General features: G+C 37.2%; 1 protein-coding gene across 1 annotated transcript in view; it reads right to left on the bottom strand.

Moving 5' to 3' along the window:
• TNS3 (tensin 3) overlaps window positions 1-19504 on the bottom strand; it is a 121567-nt gene extending 102063 nt beyond the window's left edge. The window contains 8 exon segments of the mRNA XM_075704756.1: window positions 1261-1336; window positions 1473-1533; window positions 2670-2782; window positions 6120-6203; window positions 9244-9308; window positions 10870-10992; window positions 11817-11867; window positions 19340-19504. Coding sequence (XP_075560871.1) covers window positions 1261-1336; window positions 1473-1533; window positions 2670-2782; window positions 6120-6203; window positions 9244-9308; window positions 10870-10992; window positions 11817-11867; window positions 19340-19489 — 723 coding nt within the window. The 5' untranslated portion in view covers window positions 19490-19504.
• Between the last annotated feature and the right edge of the window lie 538 nt (window positions 19505-20042).

A 20042-nucleotide genomic window follows, 5' to 3' on the forward strand; every position in this document is an offset into this window, starting at 1 on the left:
CATAGTAAAAAAATATTCAAAACTGAAATGAAGTCTTTGTTTAGGAAATACTACCATGCTGAATAACATGCTGGCTTGCTCAGAAGAATTACCTCCAATAATAGCATGGGATTAATGCAGTCGATGTCTTTTAAAATGATGCAAGCATTACTGAAAAGCTATATGCTCATTGTTCATTTTAAACGCACATTTGAGAGATACTGAATTTGTCTCCGACTGATTTCTTATGTGAGATATCCCATTTCCTTAGTCACCAACAGCCCTCCAATGAGAAACAAATCTTCCTGAATTTGAAACTGTCTCAAACCTCCAGAGTATACCAATTAAAACAGTATATTTAAAAATTGTTTCTCCATTTTTCAGTGAAAGAAAGAATAATATACTAAACTGAATAGGGAGGGGAAGTAGGAAAGGGAGAAGGAGGAAGGATAATAAAAAAGATTATTTCAAAAGAAAAAAAAAAAAAAAAAGAATCTGATACCAAGGACCACTTACATTGAGGTCCAACATTTCTCAAAGTAGTACGTAAAATAAAAAAAACATTCTGAAACCTACTAGCAACAGACCAGGAATACTTCCCCCCACCATTCATTCCACATGTTCTTCTGTCCTCTTAGTTTAAGAAACTGAAAGACAAAGCAACTGTCTTTCTTTACTTTCTCTGTGCATAACTGTGTATGACAAGCAAGAGAGAAAGCAGAGAGATTTAAAATGATAGTGCTGCAATTCACCCATAGTTATGCTTTGCACACACATGCATTAGCATGCATAAATTGTTTTCTAAATACTGCATGTGCTTGTAGAATCTGAAAGCTTTTATGTGGTATCACACCTTTTTGAGTTCCAAACCAATTTAGAATTAGTTAAGTATTTTCTTTAGACCATATAGTTTTACAGTTGTGCACGCTGCCAGCCAAGTTACAGGACAAGGGTATTTTAATGCTGAGTTACAAATACTCCCCAAAGCAATTCTTACAAAGAAAACAGCGATACAGGCCTTACTGCACTTGGTGATGCTATGAAATGGGAATGCTGAGAGCAACTGTTTTGGCTCCTAAAAAAACTTCTATAGTTTGCATTTTATAGGAATTTTCATTCCTATAAAACTCAAGGATGATGACTAAATTAACTTAATAAACTATTTTGTAGTATGTCTGCAACTATTTGCTCAATTTATTTTTTTACAAGAATGCAAACCAGGTCAGAGACTGTAAACTAAATGGCACAGTACTAGATTTTCATTCCATACAATTAACTTACCATAATATCTCCCTTCAAAAGCTGGGCAGGGTCTATAGCAATGCAGATTCGGCTTTGATTTTCTGGTCCTACACTACTTAACAGGAGAGAAAAGAAAAAAAAATATGGTTTAAAGAAACAAAAAACCAAAAAAAGAAAGACAACTATGTAATTCTGCAATTATCAGAATTAAAACCTGGATTCAAACGTAAAGGAAAATGCTTACGACTTACTATATTCCAGATGTATAAACTGGTTGCATAGCCTGGTATAACTTCAGAAAAGGTCGGCAAGCTGAAAAGAAGTCAACAGAAAATACTTCTGTGATTATTTTCCTTTATCTGAATATTACAACTAAGAAGCTTCATGCACATCCTGATTGAGCAAAGTGGAAGCACACAAGTGGCACAATGTTGACTGTCAAAATATCCTTCAAAACAAAATTGGGTTTTGACAGATTAATTTTCCCCAAAAAAAGTATTTGATTATATTTTATAAAAAAGTCACTTTTTCCTGATCTTCAGACTAGTTCTGAATGAGGGAAGAAGGGATTTTAAAGGATTCCAATAAGGAAAGAAAGAACACTTTGCTCCCTATTAGATGTCTGTCTTCCTTCCCACTTTTTCTGCAGGAGAACAAAATTATTAAGGGAATAAAGAGAATGGCCAAAGCAAAATAAAACAAACCCAAAACCAAACCCCAAAACAAAATATAAAGCATTTTAAAAATTAAACAAAATGTTTGATCTACAGGTTTTTTTTAAACTGTGAAGTCCCTTAAATGTCTTACTACAACAAACAATACCTTGTCTTTACTGAAATAATTATTTTAGAAATAAAACCAGACTAACCCTAAACAACAGCAGTGGAGCGTTGCAAATTCATGCTGATGACATTTGAAAAGACAGGTGCAATTTAACACTCAGATGACAAAAATGGAGAGTTATACTCCTTTACTATACTCTAGCATAGTATCTTGGTTTAGCATGCTAATTTTAAAGCCACTTATTATAGCAGGCCACTTTAGAAGCACACCATATGCAAATGGCTTTTCTACAGAAAAACATAATCATAAATATAATTGCTTTTTTGTTTTGAGATTGGATTATTTCCTAAACAAGGAGGAAATTATTGTGAAAACTGACCAGGTTCTCAGCTCTTTTGCAGGACTGGGATCACAACTGTTCAAAAACTAGGCAGACATGAATAGCATCAACTCTTCATTTAACAAAGGACAAGAATTCTATTTCACCTGCTGTAATTCTTACTCTTTGGATATTTCTCTTCTCCTGGTTCTTTTATTTGGGAATATTTGGACTGACATCAAGGAGCATCAACTCTACTTTGAGATTCATGCAGGCTTTCTAGAAAGCTCCAAAATGAAACAAGACTTTGAGCCTACACTTGGATAGGAAAAGTTAGGTAATTTACCTCCCCCAGCATCAAAGCTTGGGATGCCATGAAGGATAACATAGTGCAGGAAAAGAGGGGTTGCGTTCATTTTCACAGATCCAGATAGAAGGCCACTTAAGAACTGCACGTATCTAAAAATACAAAATTTATTTGAATTAAATAAAACAGTAATGCAACCCTATCTGGGAAATACATTCTTTACACATTAGTATTTCTAGGCCATGGGTAGTGAATAGCACTGTGACATTACATGTAACTCCAAAAGCATAATCTTACACAAAATAGCCTGAATATACACTTTAATTTACCACTTTATTAAATCCATGGCTGTTACATTGCTGCTGTTGATGTCTTCATTTTAGTTATTTACATCACTACTCTAAATAAGAAAAGAACTAGCAGAGATCAGTCAAGTCAATCATTTTGGTATACATTTCTAGTTGCAACTGAAGGTCTCCATTGGCTTTCACAGCAGCATGACATGGGTCCTGCTCCATTTAGAGTGATTCACACTTTATTAAAACAAGAGCAAGAAGTGCCCTTGTTTTAATGTTAGCATTAAGGCCAATGCAGGCAAATAACATCTTCATAATAAGAAGTAATCTCATTCAGCAGCAAGCAGAGGAAAACTACCATAGCAACATGAAAATCATTGTATTTCTGCTATTTAATACCTGGTTTGGTCACAAGCTCACGAGCAAGTACATGCAAGTGAATATGACTGCAGCGCGTGTTAAACAAATTCCTCCTGTCTCCTTAAATAAGCAAGGGATATCAGTCTCCTTTAATTTTTCTACCGGCTTTTGAGTCCCTTTCTCTTCCATGTCCACGACAGAACCTTCATTTATCTTTACTCTCAGGAATGTACAGAAAAAAGAAAATCACCTCTTTTTCCCCCTTTACACACAGATCTCATCAACCGATCCCTTACTGCATGCTCATGGTAACACCACAAGTAAAGATATCCTGCCCACAACTAAAGATATCCTGCTTTACTACCCCAGAATGGGGTTTGTGGTGGTTTAAAACAGGTTTCATTTTATAGACAGCTAGCAAAGCTCACTTTATTTTGAAATGCCAAGAAAAGACAACTTTGCTTTTTGGTTTCCTCCTTCAGTCTCCCTGAAAATATCTGGTGCATCAAAACCACAAATTTACAAATTGTCACACCTACATGACAAAAAACAGTGTGGCAAAACATTTTGTCAGTGACCTCTCAGTCTGAACATATTCTCTCTACCACTACCTGTTTTTAATTATTCCAAAAGTTTGACTGAATTTTTGAACATCTTTCTCAAGGCAGTGCATTTAAAAGGCTTATAGGCAGTTGGCTTATTTCTGAGAAGAGCGTTCAAAGATTTATCCTGAAGGTTTATGAGAAATTTTTAAATATGCAGGGTCTGTATCTGCACTTCTTATTCAGGCAAACCTTCAACTGCTTACCTGAGAATATGTATCCGTTTTAAGTATTGTCAGAATGGATTCAGAATAGGAGATCTGGTCTATAGTTCCTTTTCTTGCCACTGTTACAGCATCCAACTACCAGTGGGGAAAAGCTAAGTGATATTTTCAGGACTGATGCACTTAATGGCCACAATTTTGGGGTTTTTTTCTGGATAAAACTGAGTGGATAAAAAGTTTCAAAATACAAATAATGGGTGTATATCAAAATGATAAAATTTGAAAATTCACCTCAATTATACTTGTTTATATATCAACTGGATTTTAACAAGGACATCACTAATTAATTATCCAAGAATGGTTTCAGAGAAAAAGCACATTAAAAAGATGATTCGGGCCACTAACTGGTCAAAATAGGATCAAAAAAGGATTACAAAATTACCCACAAATATTACAGAGTTGGTTTTCCTTTCTCTGCAATAGCATTAGTAGCCACTGCCAGGCCAGGCAAAGGTAGGAAAGGCCATGTTCAGGAGGAGAACAGTTCTGGCAAATGGCTTAGAGAACCTCCTCTGTTCTTATGGGGAGTGACACTCCAAAGTACACTGTGTGCACATGTGTCTAGAAGATGGTAAGGGCAGCTCAAGTTCCATACTGCTGAGCAAAGATGCTACATCCATCAGTCAGGAAGTGAACTGAGTCTCTCGGACTTCCCTCCTCCCCCACCCCCCGGAAGAACTAAGCAAGTGTCCTTGAATAGGGCAGGAAAGCTAGATCCCATCATTTACACCTATTTAATCTCTAGTTTTAGGGCTTGCATATGGATCACCTGAGTTAGTAGCTACTGAAGCTTCCTGTCAACATGGTTGCAAAAACTGCCCTGATGCACTATTCACAGAGGCTGCTGTGAGTGTTCCTGGCTTTCATTGAAATATGCCTGCTGTATAAGGCTTCTTGATGGGAAGATTAAGAACATCTATTTCCTTTTGCTCCTGCAGTTCACACTTCTCTATATGGTAGGCACCACTCAAATCCTTAATATTAAAATGGAATACACATTTATGCAGGCATAAAACTAGAAGGGAAAAAAAAAAAAAGAGACCAGTAAACTCCTAGTTATGCAAAGTTTATTTCAAGTCTAATGGAAAGCTGTTACTATTTTTCAGGTGAAAAAGAGCTCTGCAGGTCACCAAACGGGTTCAAGAAGTAATGGAAAAGTTTTCTTATTTAGAGATTAACAAAACCAAATGCCTTATGTCATTGTTACTACTTATGTTTCTAGTTTAATTACTAGCAAAGCCTCATCCTTTAAACAACATCTAAAACCCATACTGTATAGATGCTGATTAAGAACAAAAAATGAACAGTAATTACTAAATCAAATCCAGTTGATATTTTATGTTTCTAAAAGAAGATTCACCTATATCAAAATTACTTGTCTAATGGATACCAATCTCTTGGTACTGAATCCTTTCTTACATCTCATCAAAATGAGGTAAATAGCAAACCTCCAAAACTATTCACTTCCCAAACCATTTGCTTTGAGTCCTAACTCAACCTTATTCATGCAGACAGACTGAAAAGGTAAGACATCCAGATAGACAGAATGAGTAAATGTTTGTCAAAGCATGCATTATTAGCAAGAACATGGGCCAGATGCATAACCTGCAGATTCTCCCAACAAGTGGTAATAAGATCTTTACTGCACATGAATCAACACACACTCCATACACATCATTTATGCCACAGATAAATGAGTTTATTATTATCTTGGAGCAATGAAGAAATAGATTGTGACATCTCTTCTTGCTAACAAACAATGCAGTAAGAACACATGCAGATAATTGTGGTACAAAAGGTTTTATCTATCTTGGGCTACACGCAGGAACTGAAGGAGAGATCTCATCAATCAAGGAATATTAATGTAAGATAAAGTGCTGAGAGTTCAGGAATCACTGGAGGATCTTGCGGAAACAGCCTTCACATAGCAGGGGAGGGAGTAAGGGATGGGGTCAGAAGATAACTATGACATTTCTTATTGGTATGAATTAGAAACAAATTAAATACCTTCTTTGGGATGGCTGCATTAAAGCTGAAACTTTATCATCAAAGAATTTCTTCATAGCAAATCTGTCTAGAGCCTGATCAGCACTGTCAAAACAGATACACAGACACCATGTTATTCCAGTTTGGGGTTATCTTGGAAATTAAGCAGGTTACTGCTTGGAATATGCCAAAATATTTGGAAGGAAAAAGAAGGAAAAAAAGGAAAAAGAAAAGAAAGAAGCACCTAACTAGCAACTCTAGCACTTACAGGTCAGACAAGAATGTTTTTTTCACTGACACCTTCTCATTCCACACCTTAAGGCAGTTTCCTTGTGAGGTGTGAGCACCTACTCCCTTATTCAATTAACTGTATTGCATATTTCCAACGTGACTATGTTAAAGTCATAATGCAATAAACTGTAGCAAAGCCAAGCAGCTCAGGCTGCAAAAGAAGCATAGCTGCCATAATTTCCTTAGAGTGCCACTGGGGAGTTCTCTCTGCGAAATACAAATTTATTCTCTTTTTAAAAAAGCAGCAGCAACATTATGGAGATGAAAACCACTGTCTAGCTCTGACTGTAGTATAGCACATGAGGTGCATAGGATGAGGGGCTAGGGTATCATTTAAACAGTCAAAAAATTCATTCGGTCTTTGTTTCAGACACACCCTGAGCCACCAAGGGAGAGAATGTTTAAAATAAAAGTGTCAGTCTTTGAAAAAGAAATGTTTTGCATCAGACAACCACAAACTCTTCAAACACACAATTAAGGAGCAACGTAATTAAAAAAAAAAACAAAAACAAAACAAAACCACAACATATTTTCTTCCATTCTCTATCCAGAATGGCTCTGCTATGGGTCTTCTGCATCTGTGTGGAGGAAGGCAAGAGGGTATAGAAAAAAAAGAAATAGAAGTGCCAAAAATCAGTAAGAATGCTGTTAATCACATATGCCAAGTAACATGCTATGCTGATTCTGTTGTATCTATACCAGATAAAAACAATGTGTCTCTTAACAGATGTAGTTGACAGTGTTAATTAACATCAGGACACAAAAAAAGCAGAAGTTTCAAAACAATTAGACTCTGGAATCTCAAATTTTACATTCCACACCTAGTTCAACCTAAATGAGTTCTGAGAAAACAAAATGCGCAAAGTATACATATGCATATCATGTTAAAAATGGAATTTATACCTTTTCCAAAAATTAATCAGAAGTGACTGATTGTCCTGATGGGGTGCTGGACCAGGCTGTAAAGTCATGCCTTTTCTTCATGGATGTTAAAGATGACATAGCATGTGCTTAGAATATCATTGACTCTCTTCTTCACCCAAGCCATCATACATCTTCATCCACACTACCACCCAGAATTTAGGCAACCCACTTGTAACTGGCCAAAGACTGCTAGTACTTTACTTGTTAAAGCTGAGCTTACCAACTGTTACAAAGAACTCTGTTTACCCTCGTTAAATGTGACAGCACATTATTCCTTCATAAATGGGAAAATCAGATATTTATAACATATAACCAAAAGCGGGTTGCATCATAAGGCTTTTTCACTAAGCCTAGATTTTTTTGGCATGTGCATGCAGACAATTAGGAACTTTATTTAGTGTGAACATCCTCAAAGTCTTCTGAGTACTGTTTCTGACACAGCAGCTGGCACCCTCAACAGCAGCACCTGCAGTAATTTGTGCTTCTGTGAGGTTGCCATGTACCATTTTGAAGAGCCTTGATAATGCTACGGATATACAAATCCTAGCTGGGAAACTTCCCCAACCTCATTCTTACACAGAAAAGTTAAGTTTTGGATAGGAGCTGACAGATATCTAGAAATTTAAAAAGGAGGGCTTCCAAACTCACTCCTCCCCTGCAACATCACTGGAGGAATCCTGGATTTGTTTGGGGTAAAAGACAACACCTTTCATTGCTGGGCTTTACAATCACATCCAGGTGTTGTTCTGTCATGGCATTACTAAAATGTATTTATAGCCAGGTACCACCTTTAAGGATGACACAATATAGCAACACTGATATCACAGTACAGTACTATCCTGACTTGACAGATTTTGTTGTTCACAATACTTCTCAACAAAGTATTATAAAATTGCGGCATTCACTGTCCCAGTAACTACTTGAAGATTTATGTATTTATTTTTACAGCACATATTGGTGTGTATAATGCACCTAATTTCTTAGTCTACAATTACCTGTCTATCAGGCTTACCAGAGCGAACAGATTATTTTCCAAGATGCTGGTTTTACTGAAACCGATTAATAATTTGCCATCAGCCTATAGTGATTCAGGACTTCATCCACTACGGTACTGGATCAAATCTATTACTGACAGAGTCATGTGAATTCAGAACCAGATTTGATTTAACCATGGCCTTTACAGCGCATTTTTATTTTAATGCATTTATATATGCATATATAAAAGAGAACAAGGGAAAAGGATTTGATTAAAAACCAAACAAAACCAAAACATTATTCATCCTTTTGAGACCATTTATCAAGTTTTATCTTTGTTGACATAAATCATCGATTGTCGTTTCATAATTTGAGCACTCTAAAAGAAACAATTAAAACCAAGTAATCAGACACCTATTGTTTGAACTGACTCCAAGAGGAAGTCTAGATTATTTCTTAAACTGCATTCTGCAGTTTGATCCATGTCTAGGATTTCCCTATTCAAATATTGATTCCAGATTCTAATAACTGTTTTCCTTAAGTACTTCAGGAATAGTTTCTCACTGATTCAAAAGAGGCAACTTGATGGATGTGGCAAATAGATAGGTTTAATAGAATAAAGATGGTATCATTATTTTAAAAGTTTCTTGCACATTTCTTCATTCATCTTGAAAGACCCTTTAGAGAATTTTCCTGCAGAATCATTTAATATCTCAAATTAGAAAGGACCTTAGAGTGTCACCTAGTCCAACCTCCTGCTGAAAGCAGGACCACAGGAAAACTGTCATGAAAGCAGGCTGTTTTAAGGCATCCTCCAAGACTCCTTGAGAAGAAAACCTGATAAACTTTAAGTGACAAACAGTAAGCTGACAAACAGTACCACAATTAAAAGGCATCTTTTTCTGGTATTTCCTTAATTGTAAAAAACACACAAGATGCATTATTCACAACTTACCTTGCAGAAACATTGGTGAAGTGCATATATGATGATATAACTACACCTATCCTTCCTTTTCCTCCCTGTAACAGGAAAAAGGAAATGATAACTTATTTATTACATTATGGGACATTATTTTATTTAAGACCCATACTAAACAAAACTTCAAGTCAGGAGATTCAGATAGTCCTTTTGCTCGTGCATCTCCTGTGTTATTGCAAAGGCGGTAATGATGGGTAGCAGCTTGTCTGCCTATGCAAGCTGGCTGACAAGTGACATAAAAAACACTAAGTAGGATTTCTATGTGCGTGCCTGTCAAGTCTTACTAAGAGAAAATTATTTAAAAAACCTAATCTTGACCAGTAGTAGAAATGTATCAACTATACTAATTTTATATTACTTTTCCTGGAGATCATTCAAGACAAGTCTAGACAATGTTGCAATTTCTGGCATGAAATGCTATAAGATACCTATTTTGGAAAGAATTTGAGTTTCTGACAGGTTTGGGCATTTTTATCTCCCCAGCATCTGAGATTTATAACAACTGCTACTTATTTTTTGATGGATAATTTAAAAAAAAAAAGTTCCAAAATCTTATTAAATAATTTACATGACAAATTCAGTACAATTTATCAATCAGTAATTCTCACAGGTTTCACAACAATTTCAGTCTCTCAGCTGATACAAGTAGCCGTACCTATCTTTGTGGTTGGAAACTTTAAAGTCATTACCAAAAGGTATTAATCAATAATATGCATTACCAATTTGTATATAAAATACCTAGGAATACTTTGGCCCCTTTTCTTTTGTCCCACACGTGGGCCATTCTGCTGGCTGCGTTCGTGCAACTAGTTAGAATTCAATAGTGTTTCATACAATCATTGCACTCTGCCTGCAAGCAAATCAGGACTGGGAGATATACAATGTGACTTGAAGAGAACTTTTGGTCCCATTATCACCCTCATTCTGTTTAGAGTAACACCTGCCAGTGATACAGAGACAGATTTGCCTCGAGTGTAACCAGCACAGCTACCAACTCAGTTCTGAATTCATTTTATCTGTATTTAAGGCTTCTCTTTATTTCTCTTCATTGTGAGCAAGCAAGAAGAGGTTACACTGCACAATGGCAGCTTTGCTGTAAGGCACTGCAACAAGGCTGGCAGTTAGAACCTGTCAGAAGTACCCAGGAGGTACTTAATGCCCTCATTTCCTACAACCATATGAGAGTCTAAAGGGATGAGCTGGGATATGTTGCCTACCTCATTCCGCAATAAAATCCAGGAATGTCACAGAACATGAAATGCTTCTAAAGAGTTTGTTATTGAGCTGGAAAAACTTCAAGCTGCTAAAATACACTCACAGAAGTAGCACTGACCTTTGAATGAAGCGAACTAACATCACTGCATGCAGTGCATCAGAGCAGAGGCTACAACTTTAGTTATAATAAAAAGCCATATGTAACAAGCACACAAGGTCAGTGGATTTAAGCTTACTTAAATCAACTGAAGACTTGGCACACTGTTTCCAACATTGAGAACAGATCAAACTATTGTTACTCATTTTAAAAAAGAAAAAAAGAAAAGGACAAGTTTCTGAAAATGAATACAAACTGATAGGAGATATGTATACACAAAGCTCACTTACTCTGCAATGAATCACCACCACATGTTGAGGATCATTGTTCAGCCATGACTCCATGGCCTTGCAGATGGTGCACACCTTATCAAGAGGTGGAGCATGGAGATCAGGCCACCCCACATCCATAATCTGCAATTAAACAAGTAACATTCATCACAAGAGACTCCTTGACCCTAATGCTACATATTAACATGTGGCTTCAAATAATTGTGATGGTGAAGAGTCTCCACATTTTTTCCAACCCCAGATAATCATGTCATTCAAATGCCATGATGTAACTAAAATATGCTTAGAGGTCTCTTAAGGGCAAGAAGGGGATTTGTTTGGGTTTTTTAAGATACTAGTACTTTTATAAAAAACAAACAAACAAAAAACTCCCTCCAAAACCCACCAACCACTCACAAGTGACAACATCTCTGAAGTTCTTGACTTCTTCAAGAATTTTCAATTAGAAATTCAAGTATTTTGTAACGGTAGAATATTTAGAAGGTCAAAATTAGAACAAAGAATGTTAAGTGGCCTGGTCCAGTATTTTGTGATTGTTTTTATTTAATTTGCAATTCATTTCCTCCATGTGCAACAGATTTGACATCTCAAATTTCTGAGTAGTCACAATGGACTTCAGGTCCTGCGTGCAAAGTCTAAGAAAACAACAGGAATGGCTATGTAAAGCACAGACCTAAAAGACACAAAACAGAACTTGGGGAAAAAATAAAAAGGGATGTATGTGGAGGTTTTTATCATCTTCCAAAAGTAGTTGTTCTCTTACTTTGTATATCAATGCTGGCATAGCTGCAGGGCTTATCAGCCCTGAAGCTGTATTTAACCATTTATATATGTACTTAACCATTATATATATATTGACCATTATATATATATATTTAACCATATAAAGCCATTTAAGTTGTATTTAACACTAGAAAGAGAGGTACTTTATGGAAGACAACCAATACCTTTGGGTTAAGCTTGGCAAGGTCATATCTCTTTTCAGAGAGGTTTAACACCTGTTCAGAAAGAAAGAAAAAAATATCAGCCATCAAGACTTCATAATTTACGTAGTAAATAGCTTTATTTGAAACACATGATAATTACAAGAAACTACAGTGGTAAGGCTTCAGGTTTGCGTACTGTTTTACTAAAATAAATTAACATTTGACATCAGGTAGCACTAGGAAATGTATTTTAGGTATTCAGTTGTTATAAAATGAAACTAAATGCACATTTTGAAAAAGGACAATTAAAATTCTGGTACATTTTATTTATTTCACATGGCTTTATTTTAGTCCGAGGTATACTGAGAGACCTGGGCACCATGCAAAGTAACTGCACAGCATCAGAATTAACAAAGAAAAGTCTGAGAGGGTGGTACAGTCTTAAATATTTGAATTTGAGTGCCTGGCAAGAAAATATTGGTCTGTTGAAATTTCACAGGAAGATATGGCATAGCTATTTAACTATAGCTTAGCCTGTGAGATCTGCCAACTCTTCTGTTAACCCATTAGACAGTAAGTTATCATACACTTAGTGCTTATTAAGGAACAGTTACAGAAATAGACTGCTAAATGAACATAAAGGAAAATAAAAACAAAGCAGTGTATTCAAGTATATCTGACACTTTCATTAGGAAGTACTTTAAATCAGGATCAATCAGTAACAAAAAGCTGATATATCGATACTCAACAACTGTAACAACGCTACTGAGGCAGATTCTCTTTCACAGTGTGGCTATTTCACATCACAGTAAGTATAGATGACATTCATAATAAAAGTCTCATTATGTTGCCAGAACGGGATAAACAGACCATAAATGCAAAATAGTAAATATGAGAGGTAAGTCCATTATACAGTTTACTACTACCCAAGAACAATTTAAGAACCCTTTTCTAAAAGGTGTATAATCCTGTTTGGCATTAACCAGCACTCTCATTGGCAGTCTCAAAGAAGCCAAGAACTGAACAGGCTAAAGAAACTACATCATTTCACTTCTAGAAGCTGGTGCCTGCTGCTCACTGATGTGGTACTTAAATAAGCCCATCATGGACACAGTGGAAGCAGGAAGACGTTATACCATCTTCAGGAAAAAAGTACACTTTTTGAACAAGAAATACATCCAGACAAAGAAGCCACCCCCAAATTAAAAGGTACCCAAGAAAACAGCTTCTATTTTAATCTGCATAAGGTTCTGGAATCACACATGACATTGACCATAAAGGGTATACACTTTCATTGACCTCAAACCCCAACAGAAAGCATAAAACATCTTTATATGATGAGGAACATGGTCTTTATTCCAATATGTTGTTTGCATTTTCAACAGATTACTGCGGAAGTGCTAAACGGCAATCAAAAATTTATATGTGCACTGCCCATATTATTTTGGATCAGGAAGATGTAGCCACATTTACAATTAAGACTATAGTCATCCTTCCAGAAATACCAACTGTAATTTAACAGGAATGAAACTAGAAGTGTCTTATACAAATTGCTCACAAAAATTTCTGTAATTTTCTATCAGTCTTAATATTTGCAAAGCAATTTAGTTGAGAGCTGTATTCCTCAGTACAGAATTCTTAAAATTAGTGTTAAAGCTATGTTAAGAGATCAATTACCTAAAATTTTCCACAGGAAAAGAAGTGCTATTTGGTGAAAACTTTTTTATTCATCCTTCTTGTTGTATTTCTATGTAAGATCAGTTTAAAATTCCTGCGTGTCAGGATACAGCCCTGTTCATAATAGGTGTTTGTCACTACTGGATCAGGTGCCAAACTCAAGATGACACTGTTGTACCCAAGTCCCTGTCAAGCTACAGAGTAGAGATCAAGCTGAGATACTCCAGGAGTCCCATCAGCAGAGCATAGAGACCAGAAGGTACAGCAACCAACATTTCACATACAACAAAACAAGAGGTCACAGAAGTCTTTGAAGAGAATCATATGCTATAAATAGATGTTAGTGGAAGATTAACTGGATCCTTTTTAAGCCCCTTTTTGGCATATCCTAGGTCTACTTCCTTATATTTTGGTACAAGAAAGAGGAGCATTAGCCTTTAGTTCTATTAAACTTAAATGATTTTGCCCTAAATTTTAGGGCCTCATCTTAAGAATAAAAATGAAGTAAGATAAAATAAGTGGGGGAAAAGAAATTCTTCCTCCTTATACACAACAAAGAGGAAACATCTCCCTCCCCCTTCCCATATGATTTAATCCTGAACTGGGAAATAACTTGTACTATTAAGATAATATTAATTCTCTCTGCTGAATGCTCAGCAACACCATAGCACAAAAATAAGGAGACCTTTTAGCTGGAGAAGAGACCTTTATGAAGGTAGTAAAGGGTCTTAGATTTGGTCTGCTCCTTAATCAGATGATCAGAAATACAAAATCTCATGCCAAATAACAGAAACAAACACCATGTAGCTGGCAATTTTGAAAAGTGAAAGATGTACTCTGGTCATACAACACGAAGTACTGACAGGGGAACAACTGACCAGCCTACAGCCCGTTCCATTAAGGAGAAGAGACTGGGAGAGCTGGCAGCAAAAGTCTTCTACCAGGTGGGACCAAACTTGCTTGCTGAAAACAGTGGCAGCCTTGTGTTGACTAAAGAGCAGGGCAAAATAGGAAGGGAGGCCAAAACATGAAATAAGCTAAAATTAACAAATAGTTCCAACTACTGAAGCAACACCAACACACAAGCATTACCATATAATTTACATATGCAAGACCAAGAAAATGCACAGCAGTTATATTAGTCTAACCGAGTAACAAATATGTAGATGCTAAGACTGCAGTGTAACCACCAAAATCTTTTTATAGATCGTAGCAGTGGTTTTGGGGTTTGTTTCACTTTTAAAAAGAACTGACCACGAATTTAGACAAAGTATTTACTGTCAGATTCATAATGCCTTTGACATAAATGAGTTACTGTTCATCAGCTGCCGTGTATGCCCCTGTGTGGATAACACTCTAAGTAGTGAGCTAATTTAGAATAGTTTACTCATCAAAAAACTTGATTACCTTTGAGTCACTGTAAATACAAAAATGTAACTGGAGCACACTAATACAGCAACAGACAGAAATATGGTAACTTGCTCATTTATCACTGCTCTAAATCAACATCAAGAGAACTGCTTTGACAACAGTAAGTTATAAACACTGCGATAAAACAGGTTAAAGACACTGAAAAAACAAACATTTATCTGTTTTAAACACCAAAATATTCAGTTTTAGGTAATGAGCAGAAAATCAGACAAGTACACAGACAAGCTTATGGATTTTTTTTTTTTTTGCTTAAAAGCTCAATATATCTTAACAGTTGAGCATTACTCCTCTCTTACAAGTGTAATGGATGGCAAGCGTTTTAGTCAAAGTAGCATGACAAGTACATTACTGATGAAGTTGATCAAAACAGTACCATAATGGTGAATTTATTTTTGCAAATGAAAAACTCATTTCAGTTGACACAGCAATTGTGTCATTTAAACTGTTTTCTGACAGATGTTTGCACTGTGTGTATTTTGAAAGTACTGGTGCAAAACAGCATTCACTTAGAATCAAGCCTTTGAATCCTGCAATAACATATACCTTCCTTTGTATCCAAGAGACAATTTTATTAAGGAATAAAAGGATGCTTCATTCTACACTTTAGATCTCCTTACTATGAAAGGTTTGGGTTTTCAGATAAATGTTTGTTGCAGAAAGGATCTGTCAATGAAAATACACTGCATGAAAGCAAACATATCAATGCACTACTGTTTCTTGGCCACTTTAAAAACTGTTTTTTAACAAATGTATTATGGATTATTTTTTATCTCTCCTTCCTTTCTTTTCTCTGTCTAATCCAGAGATTCTTAATTCATTATTAATACAAAACTATAATAGAATCATAGAATCATTTAGGTTGGAAAAGACCTTTAAGATCATCCAGTCCAACCATTAGCCTAACACTACCAAGTCTACTCTAAGCCAATCAAGGGTAGACTAGACTAAACCATGTCCCAAAGTGCCACATCTACCCGTTTTTTGAACACTTCCAGGGATGGTGACTCCACCACCTCTCTGGGCAGCCTGTTCCAATTCCTGACCACCCTTTCCGTAAAGAAATTTTTCCTAATTTCCAACCTAAACCTCCCATGGCGCAGCTTAAGCCAATTTCCTCTCGTCCTATCGCTAACTACTTGGGAGAAGAGCCCAACACCCACCTCGCTACAACCTCCTTTCAGGTAGTTGTAGAGAGTGATAAGGTCTCCCCTCAGCCTCCTCTTCTCTAAGCTAAACAGTCCCAGTTCCCTCAGCCGCTCCTCATAAGACCTGCGCTCCAGAACCTTCACCAGCCTTGTTGTCCTTCTCTGAACACGCTCCAGCACCTCAATGTCTTTCTTGTATTGAGGGGCCCAAAACTGGACACAGTATTCCAGGTGCGGCCTCACCAGCGCCAAGTACAGGGAAACAATCACCTCCCTGCTCCTGCTGGCCATGCTATTCCTGATACAAGCCAGGATGCTGTTGGCCTTCTTGACCACCTGGGCACACTGCTGGATCATGTTCAGCCGGCTGTCAACCAGCACCCCCAGATCCTTTTCGGCCAGGCAGCTTTCCAGCCACTCTTCCCCAAGCCTATAGCATTGCATGGGGTTGTTTTGACCGAAGTGCAGGACCCGGCACTTGGCCTTGTTAAACCTCATACAGTTGGCCACAGCCCATCGGTCCAGCCTGTCCAGGTCCCTCTGCAGGGCCATCCTACCCTCCAGCAGATCGACACTCCCACTCAACTTGGTGTCATCTGCAAACTTACTGAGGGTGCACTCAATCCCCTCATCCAGATCATCGATAAAGATATTAAACTAGACTGGCCCCAAAACAGAGCCCTGGGGAACACCGCTTGTGACCAGCTGCCAACTGGACTTAACTCCATTTACAACTACTCTCTGGGCTCGGCCACCCAACCAGTTTTAGCTTAAGGACAAGAGGGAACAGCCTCAAGTTGCACCAGGGGAAGTTTAGATTGGGTATTAGCAAAAATTTCATCACCAAAAGGGTTGTCAAGCACTGGAACAGGCTGCCCAGGGAAGTGGTTCAGTCACCATCCCTGGAGGTATTTAAAATATGTGTAGACATGGTGCTTAGTGACATGGCTTAGCAGTGGACATGGTGGTGTTAGGTTAACGGTTGGACTCGATCTTAAGGGTCTTTTCCAACCTAAATGATTCTATGATTCTACTCTGACTGAAAAAGTCTTCTGCTATTTTTGACATAAAAGCTTGCTTGTTATAACAGCCAATTTCTAAAGGCTATCAGCATTTAAAGAACAGACTTTTACAACTCTACGTGAATTTTGACACATCACTGGATTCTTTTGGAGTAACATCATCTTGAATTTTTCAACATAATGTCACTTCCAAGGCCACACACATATAAACAGAATAAACTGATGAAAGTACTACGCAGATACTACAAAAATTCAGTTTTGAAGTTTTTCCTTGTTGGAGAAAAGTCACACTTCTTCTAGGAACCAAAGCCTTCTGGGAAGCTTTTTTTTAGGACAACAAAGCAGAGAAGAGATTTACTGTAAGCTATGAACAGGCTTCCATCTCTCCATAAAGGACTCTGATCTTAAGCTGTCAAAGTATAATCCTCTACTGTTAGAGCAAATGAGATACAATTTTTTGTTCATACTCTTTGTAACAAACTGAGACTCAAACAGGCACCAATGCACTCACCCAATACTTTGGGTGTATCATTCCCCTTCTCTGTCCTCACTATCAACTGTAGTGGCAACCGTTTAACATATGTAAGAATCTGGAGAAAGAACACCTAGATAAGAAATGACAAATGCTGCATATGTTCTGCTAGCTGAGACCCTGACCCAATGAAAGAGTAAAACTGTTCTCATCAAATTCAGCAGAACTGCTCACTTGCATAGCTTTTTGGGAGGGGTTGGGGTTTGTTTTGCGTTTGATGTTTTGGTTTGTTTTTTTTTTTTTTTTGGCTGCCATACACGTGCTTCTTGAGCATACTGAAGGGGTCTTTCAAACACAAGAAACAAAAGATAGTTCAAAAACAAGCTTTCTGGATCTACAACCTGTCTGTGATTTGCCAGGTTATCTTGCAAAGTTGCAGAAACATACTTGGAGCAGACAGCATCAAACTTTCTTTTGACAAGCCAGCCAATTTCCAAAGTACCCAGTAGAATATAAATAAATAGAACAAAACTAACACAAAACCAAAAAACCCCACAGATCCAAACTTTGCAAGAGAAACTGACTGCAATCCCACTGAGAAAGAGAGCACCCTAAACAAGACTTACCACGTATCAGATTTTTGCAATACAAACAGGTATTTAGTGAGATTTAACTGGACTGAGACTACAAGCTTATTTCACAACTACCAAAACACTGCTGTCACATGGGAAAGGCCACTGAGAAAAGGTGAATTTGAACCAGTAAAACTTTACATACAGGTCACCTTCAAACTATTGCTATCTTGCACCTTACAAGCTACCAGCACCTGACGGAAGGGAAGCCAAGGGCAAGAAGGCAGCATGCTGAGCACATCAGACCACATTACTAGTATTACAAGCGCATCTTGAAGACAACAGCTGGTTCATAACACATCTATGACACCTTGGTTTATGAGCAAAAGGTAATGTATTTAAATAGTTATATGGAATCTCTCCAGAAACTAATTTCCACCACGAGTAAAGTTCACGCTCCTGAAGCTGTGGATTTGATTCTAACAGTTTACACATGGCAATTAAAAAGACAGTAGAAAAAAGGAAATAAAATACTGGCCCTATTTTAAATTCACCTTCATAGAACAAGTTGAGACAATACATGCTATAGGGTTTACATGCACTAGCCAGAAAACAGCACAGGAGATTAACAGTTTGGGTCACCATTTTAAAAAAACAACAAAAAAAAAATTCTGCACACAGAGCTCATTATAGATTTGCTTACAACTTAATTTCTTATCGAAAACTAAACAGCAGGAAAAAAAATGCATCTAAATCAAGTTAATGAGAGAGCTGGACAGAACACACAAACAGCAACCCTACTTTTATATGTTGTTTCACAATATATAGTAGAGACAGCCAAGACATGGTGAGACACCAGATACCAGCTGAGGACCCAGATGTAGCTGGCTGCTAGAAGAAAAGAACACACTCCACACACTGCAGTGCGTGTATCTTTTAAAAGCAAGCTTTGGACAATGAAAACAGTCAGTGCAATTATTCTACAGCATTTAACTATGTGCTATCACAACAGAGACTGCAGTGCCACCAGCAGAGAATATATCTGTCCTTGTCTAACAGCTTAAAACACTACTGAAAATCTTGCTCTTGCTTGCAAAGCTGTAAAGGTGGACCAATGAGGATTTAGATGAGTGACTATTAGTTTATAATGGTACATGTGGACCTACAAGTGGTCTTCCTGCTGGACAGAAGAAGGTGTCTGACAAAAGACTGATCCTACACATACCAAGTAATTATCCCCATGTTTCGATTTGAGCATTCGGGTTACATCTTGTAGATTGTGGAGGTAAGTTTCCTCAGAACAGCTAGCAGGGAAGGATACAGCGATGATCCGCTCTGTGATGTAAGTGAGGTCAAGTTCATAGCCTTCCTCCATAATGTGATCAAAGTCTGCACTTCTGTGAAGAAATTAGATATGGCAGTTCAGAGCAAAGCAGCCGAGAACAAACATAGCATATTGATGAGAAGAACCTGCAACTTGGACTCATACAGTCAAGCATCTGATGTTTCCAATATTTTCATTACAATTAAAACTTATTACATGCCTACAGAGCTCAAATTATTCAGTTCAGTACACAAATGGAATTAGCCAAACATCAGAGTCTTTGACATCAAAACTATAGTGAAAAAAAATCTCTGCAACCAATAATGTAGAAAAGCAGTAAAATGAATACAAGCAACTTTGACAAATACTAGTGCAACAAATTTGGGAGTTAAACAGAAAACATATAGGTACTTATGTCTGCACAAATCTCTTTTTCTGCAGAATTCTGCAAATGCATTACAAATTGGTAGATTCACCAGTGATCTGTAAAACACTGCAGATAGATACCATCTTGAAATCTGCTCTGAGTAACACTGAAGTGAATCCAAAACCAGTCCCCAAACTGCAATAGACACCAATGTAATGCAATTAATCTCACAGGCTA

Source organism: Pelecanus crispus, chromosome 2 (genome assembly GCF_030463565.1).
Source record: "Pelecanus crispus isolate bPelCri1 chromosome 2, bPelCri1.pri, whole genome shotgun sequence".
Taxonomy (NCBI): Eukaryota; Metazoa; Chordata; class Aves; order Pelecaniformes; family Pelecanidae; genus Pelecanus; species Pelecanus crispus.